Source organism: Phyllostomus discolor, chromosome 6 (genome assembly GCF_004126475.2).
Source record: "Phyllostomus discolor isolate MPI-MPIP mPhyDis1 chromosome 6, mPhyDis1.pri.v3, whole genome shotgun sequence".
NCBI lineage: Eukaryota > Metazoa > Chordata > Mammalia > Chiroptera > Phyllostomidae > Phyllostomus > Phyllostomus discolor.
This window is the reverse complement of record NC_040908.2, coordinates 22,818,232-22,824,902: the sequence shown is the minus strand read 5'-3', so window position 1 is coordinate 22,824,902 and position 6,671 is coordinate 22,818,232. Positions and strand designations below refer to the sequence as shown.

The window sequence follows — 6,671 nt, the reverse complement described above, 5'->3', positions numbered from 1 at the left end:
TCGTTTGTTATTGTATATTCCAACCTCAGAATTTCACTTAGTTTCTTTTTATAATCTAGTTATTTTGGTAATTATTTTTTAAATCTTGTGTTTATTTTTAAGCTTAGCTTATTAGGGGGTTACCCTGTGTCTGCACAGCTCAGCGGTCAGCCAATAATTGGACAAAAACACCTCAATCAATCGGACTTTTTCCTTTTGCTGATGGACCTGTGTGTAGGCAGGGAGTGAATTTTGTGTTTAGGCTCTTTTCAAGTCTGTCCTGGCTTTTACTTTTTGCTGAGTCCCTCTAAATTTTTTTTGCACGTGCATGCAGCCTCTCAGAGTTGGCTGGGAGTTGCTTGAAGGGCTGGGACTCTCTGGTCTCACTATGCATGTGCGAGCCTCTGGTTGGCCAGTGCCGGAGTGCTCCGATCATAATTGCAACCTCAGGGTAGCAGATCCCTCTGCCCTCATGCTCATGTAGCACTGAGATCATCACTTCCATTGCCTTGATAAAGTTTCTGGACATGGTATCACTCCCCGCTCCAAACTGAGGGAGGCCCCTGTCGACAACAGCAATCTGCAGGTCCTCATCCTGTTTTGCCCTGGCAGAGCCTGCACAGTGACTGCACTGGGAAAGTGAGGGGAATGGGAGGCAGTCCCAGGAATGAGCACCACAGTTTCCCAACTGTTCCTACCCAAAGTTCAGGTTTTCAAGCATAAACACGTCTCACTCAGATTGTTGTGTGTTTCTGGTCAGTTTCCAGAGCAGCAAAGTTGTTTTGTGGATTTTTTTTTTCCAGCATTATACTTGCTTTTTTGAGGAGAGGACTTGCTGAGCACTTTACTTGGCTACAGCTAAAGTGCTACCCCAAGCAAGTTATGATTTGAGTAACTTAAAGGGAAAAGATAAGTACCTCGACTGGAAAAGGACTGCACTTCTGTCAGAACTGTCCAAATAGCCACTTGCAAACTGGTGATCCAGCTGTTTAAAGTGGTTACAACTAACAATGGGCCCTGGCGCCGGAACAGGGTATATGTTGTGCTTCCCTCCTGTCTTCTCCTGGTCGTCCTGTAATTTTTCTCATATTTCGCTTTTCAAAGATGATCCATTTAATTCACTGACACTAACTCCTTTAGTCAGCTGAGGTTGGACTGTCATTCATTGGTCACCTAAGACAACAATTCAACCTCCACAGCATGTCATCTTAGTCTTTCCAGCAGTGTTTGTGCAGTTACTTAATGTTACATCTTTCTTGTTAGGCAAAATGAGTGGAAGTAGGAAAAGTGAAAATCCCACAGCTAAAGATAAGAACTTAATGTCCCATGAACATGAAACAGGATTCCACAGATCATCGAGCTGAATCGATAACCTCACCTGTGATGAATCAGAACTCAGAATAATAAAGCACTAATCTGGTTGTGGGCAGCGGGTGTGTGGTAATGAAGGCTTGGATTCCCAGGGCCCTGGAGACTTGTTCTTGGAGGGGAGTGTGTGTTGCATGTTAGTGGGCATATGCATTTTGAACAAGACTTCAGTACTGTAGCTACATGATGTTTTTTGTATCCAGTACCATGTGTATTTTCACTACTTCACATGAACAAAGGGTCCAGTTCTTACTATAAAATTGTTTCTTGCTGACACTGTTAGTGATTTCATCATAAAATGCTACAGTTATGCTCACGTCATACTCTACATGTCTCACAACTCTGCAGTGTTTTTTCTCAGGCACATCCAAGTTCTCTTTTATGTGTGTGTTTCAAGAAAATGAATGGACCAGTTGCTGCTACCAAAGATCGATTTCTCTAAAATTTTACTTTTGTCAGACTTATGGCTTGACAATCAAACTTTGGCTTTTTATTGTCTTTCATAAACACTATTCAAATACCAGTAACTTAGTTCAACTGCCCTACAGGTGAATATCCTTATTTGGGCTACTCTTGGCTAGGCTTATAGTAAAAACAGTTCTTTTTTTAGAACAGAGGAAAACCAAATACTTTGCAAGTGAGAAAATAGAGGTCAACTGAAATTAAATGGTTTGCCTATGTAGTAAGTATCAGAAGCAAAGTATAGTACTAGTTCAGGGCTCCCAGCTGTGCTGTGTAATTCTACATCATTGGATTGCTACTGTTAGTCTCGTCTCTCCCAGGAAGACTGGGATATTCCTGAGGGAATGTACTACGTCTTAGGCATCATTGCCTCTTGATTTCCTTAAATGACCCAGCGGAGAACTATGCAAAGTAGGTACTCAGAAAATCCATGCTGAAATGAATTAAGAAATAAACACCATCTTTCCTTTGTTGTTGGTTGCTAAGAAAGAGGAAGAATGGGAAGCTCAGTTGGCTGCCGTTAGGTAGCTTTCCCCTAGGAAGACGCTGGGGCTTGTATGGGCGCCCATTGTAGAATCCAGAACACATCATATACTTGGTCCATTTAGTAAAGATCCATGCCTGACAGGTTTAAAGAAGTGAAGAAACTGGGAGTTTTCAAAGGTGCAAGTTTTTTGTGTTTTTTAATTTCAACTGATTGCTAGTATATAAAAAACATTTCTTTAAAAGCCACCAACCCATACCCATCACTGATGATTCGACTCTTCAGGAAAAGAGGGAGCCCCCACCTCATCTACATAACACGACATCTGTTCCAGGTGCGGTGTGCCGTCGCCATGCAAGGCCCTGTCCTCACAGACACAGCTCCTGACGGTAGCTCCTGATGCCCAATGGCTTCCTTCCCCGCCTTGGCTGGTCTGGGCTGGGCTTTCTCAGTTAACTCCAAAGGCACCGAATCAAAATTACAGATTCTTTCTTGTACTTTAAGTCACCCCGCTTCTAAGGCTCAGAGACAGTTAAACTCAGGCGGATGCTTTTTATAAAAAGGGGAAAAAAGGAATGAGAGAGTAGACTCGGAAGAAAAGAGGGGTGAAAAGCAGAAAAGAAAGAGGCACAGTGGTGAGATGGATCCCATCGGGCACGGGGTCCAGGTGCCATTTCTGGGCTAGGATTAGAGCTTGGGTGATGATCGGTAGTTGGGTCCTCTTAACAACACAGAGAATAGAGCTGGTCATTAGACCTGGCCTGGAGCCAATCATTGGGAAGGAAATCAATATTCAGACTGGTTATTGATTGATATCATAGCAGCGACCATTTGTATGATTTTAAATCACAGGATCATTTTTAAAGCCTCTAAATCTTCGTCTCATTTCTGAATAGAAGACAGGCAGCAGCTGAAGGGGCTCCCAGCCTGGCTCTGGAGCAGGTTATATCTTTGCACTTCCTTAAGCCACAGAAAACTTGAACCAAGTGGTGTGGTCATACTCCTCACCAGGCCTCAGCAGCACAGGGGGGAAGTGGGGCTGTGAAGGGAAAAAAGACACAGGTTACACCTTGCCAGCCCAGGCTGAACCCTTATCCAGGATGGCTTCTGCACTGGTCTTGACACCAGCTCCGAGAACCAGACGGCAGTGTGAGAACTGTTTGTTACAGGTATCCAACGAGACAGAATTTGAGCCAGAATGAAAATCCGCTACATCACTAGGCACACTTTGTCACAGCAAGCCTCTCGTGAAGGAAGCAGCGTGTGGATGTATACATTCTGGTGCAAGCTCCAAGTGTCTTACAGGCGGGGGCTTCGCAGAGCATTACTCTAGGAAATGGGCAGAGAAGAACGTCCATTGTGAGGAAGCAGAAAGGGAGAAGACATGAAGGGTCACCTTGGAAGTGTGTTGGCAGACAATGAGGTATCAATGAGAAACGTTAAACTGAATAAAGGCTTTGAGGGCACAAAATAAGAGATTTTTAAAAACATGTAAACGCCAGGTTAGTAACGTGGCTGAGTGTTTCCTGTGTTTATCATGACTTGGAGAAGAGAACACACGTGGACTTTTGAATCATACAGACCTGACTTGAGGGTCATGACATCTGTCATATAGTGTGACCTTGGACACACCACCACTCTAACAAGTCAACCTGTGACTTTACCTGATTGACTGCATCAGGCCAGCTCTGGGTCTCGAGGCAGAAACCGGAGTGCTTGGGATAGACTGCTCCACCCTTGCCCTTCAGGGTGCCGTCCAGGAAGTTGCCCGTGTAGAACTGGACCCCGGGCTGGGTGGTGTACACTTCCAGTACCCGCCCGCTTCCAGCATGGTGGACCCTGGGGATAAAGCCAAACCACATTAGGTCCAGGGCAGAAAAGCAGGAGCGGGCAAGCCAAAGCTGGGGAGCAGCTTTGAGTGGAACCAGACCCAGTCACAGAACCGGGACAAGATATATGGAAGGGACAAAGGTAGGAAGAGCATCATGGGAAATTCTCACAGCCTCCTAAGTGACTCCTAGGTGAGGCAGTAGCAGGTGGTTTTGAGGATCCTCAACCTCAATAGCAACTTGTCACTCTGATTTCCCTGGGGAAGGACAAAACAGACAACAGACTCACCCCACCAGCCAGGGTGTGTGTGTGTGTGTGTGTGTGTGTGTGTGTGTGTGTTAGGGGTGCAGGGGCAGCCAGGTTGGAGAGAGAGGCAGTTTAGGGTTCTGGAGGGGCTGGGATTTTTTTTTTAATTTTTATTTATTTACTGTTTAGAGAGAGACAGGGAGGGAGAAAGAGAGGGAGAGAAACATCCATGTGCAAGAGATACATTGCTCTTGATTGGTTGCCTCTCCCATGCTCCCAACTGGGGGATCTGGCCTGCAACCCAGGCACGTGCCCTGACTGGGAATCGAACAGGCAACCTTTTGGTTGCAGGCCAGTGCTCAATCCACTGAGCCACATCAGCCAGGGCTGGGATTCTTTCTCATAAAAAGACCCAGCGCTCTCTGCTCAGTCTGGTGAAACAACCAGCTGTTTTTTGAAAGAGAAGAAACACTTTGCCAAATTAAACACCCCCCTCTCTGGGACTAGAGCAGGCTGTGCTCTTCAGTCAGCTCTCTCCTGCATCTGCTGGGGTTGCTGCTAGAATCGCTGCTTCCTTTTTTTTTGTTTTTCTTTCTACAGAGGTAAGTGCCTACCTGGTTCTGTACTTGGTGTTAAAGGGATATAGCTAAAGACAGCCTGGGTCTCTCAGTCTCTCCAAAAAGTAAAATGTCCCCACAACGTGTCGTCAGCCAAGAGGTTTGGGGAAAGAGATCTGGGAAGAGGAGGGCCAGGACTTGAGTCCTGGTGTGAAGGGGTCTCCTCAGGTGAGAGCAGTGGGGAGAGGAGTGTGAACAGCAGGCACAGAGGAGAAAAGCAGCGGAGCTGGAAGAACAAGGCTGGAGCCTTGGTGCCAGGACACTGAGGGAAAGAAGGCTTTTCAAGTGCTCTTTGACTCTGAATCATTTTCTCTGCATTACGGAAAGTCCATTCATCCTACAAACATTTATGTATCATCCACTCACCTACTAGTGCCAAGCATAGCATTAGGTGTTAGGTGGGGGCAGGGGTTCACAGAGATGAGCTGGCAGGAGGGACTCAGAATTGAGTGAGGGGAGTGTGCACGCAGTGCCTTTCAAACAAAGCTGGAGGTGGGAAGTGCAGCCTCTGACCTTCCATGGAACCGTGGGTGGGGCAAAAATCCCAAGCCAAGGAAGCACAAAGGGGCCTGGAAGTTCAAGGAAGGCAGAAGTGACTCCAGTCAGGAGGAATTAGACCTTCTAACAAAAAATGGGTCGTAAGGAACAGGCGGATGGAGAGTGGGAACAGAGAGAGGTAGGAGCAGAGAGAGGTGGGAGCCGTGCAGGGATGAGAGCATGTGGGGTTAGGGGTGGGGGGTGAAAAATTCTGTCATGCTCACCTGTGGAATATAAGCTTTGAAAAGATATGGGGCGTGGTATTTGGTCCCAGTAGCACAGTGAATGGTATTGATGTGGCCAGAGGAAAAGCTCCTCTAGTAGGGGTTGCGCTCTCTCCCCTACCACCGAGGCAGGAAGTGAAAAGTACCTACCGAGCACAAAAATGCTTTTCTCTAGATCTCTTCAAACAGAAATTGTGGTCGAAGCCACTGACGTGGAACTCCTGCAGGTGTTTTCCAAGCTCCACCGGCTTTCTCAGGTCAAATGCAGTCCCTTGCACTGGAGCAACCTCTCCTGGTGGGGAGAGGCAGAAAAAAGGGTGATAAATGCCCAGCTCTTTACAGGTGTTCCAAAGGTCCACTGTTCTGCCCTCTCAGGCTTCACTTCAATTTGTAAAGGAGATAGGAGCCCAGATCCTAAGAAGGAGAATGAGTTAGTAGATTTTTTTTAAAAAATTGTGAGATGCTCCTAATTGCAAATGTAGTGGTCATAACATTCAGAGTCATTCACATCTGGAAAAAAAAAATGCAAGGATCAAGGAAACACATAATTTCCATTATCAGCTAAGTTGGATAAAGGGTTGTTCCAACCACGGAGTCGATCATGTGGTTGACATTTCTCCATTGCCGAAACATCCCAGGGCTCATAACCAAGCATTAGTACCTGCCATTGGCTAACCAGACACTATAAAAATCCCTGAGAAGAGTGATTCTCATACCATTTGGGGCCATTATTAGCCAAAGGGACACCAGCAACAACCCTTCCCCAATCACTCCCTGTAGACTCATTCTAAATTGTAATGGGGGCTGTTAATAACAACACAGGGATGAATGAGTTAACTGGGACAGTCCAGGCCAAACTGGATGTGCGGCCACCCTACTGTTCACCAGTTTTAGAGTCAATGCTTGGAATGAAAGCTTTGTGTC

General features: G+C 46.2%; 1 protein-coding gene across 1 annotated transcript in view; it reads right to left on the bottom strand.

Moving 5' to 3' along the window:
- Positions 1-2,469: 2,469 nt before the first annotated feature.
- The window catches only part of GALM (galactose mutarotase), a 49,688-nt gene continuing 45,486 nt past the window's right edge, over positions 2,470-6,671 (bottom strand). The window contains exons 5-7 of the mRNA XM_028515758.2: positions 5,898-6,039; positions 3,958-4,132; positions 2,470-3,332 (exon numbers count right to left, since the gene is read on the bottom strand). Coding sequence (XP_028371559.1) covers positions 3,255-3,332; positions 3,958-4,132; positions 5,898-6,039 — 395 coding nt within the window. The 3' untranslated portion in view covers positions 2,470-3,254. The remainder of the gene's footprint in view (positions 3,333-3,957; positions 4,133-5,897; positions 6,040-6,671) is intronic.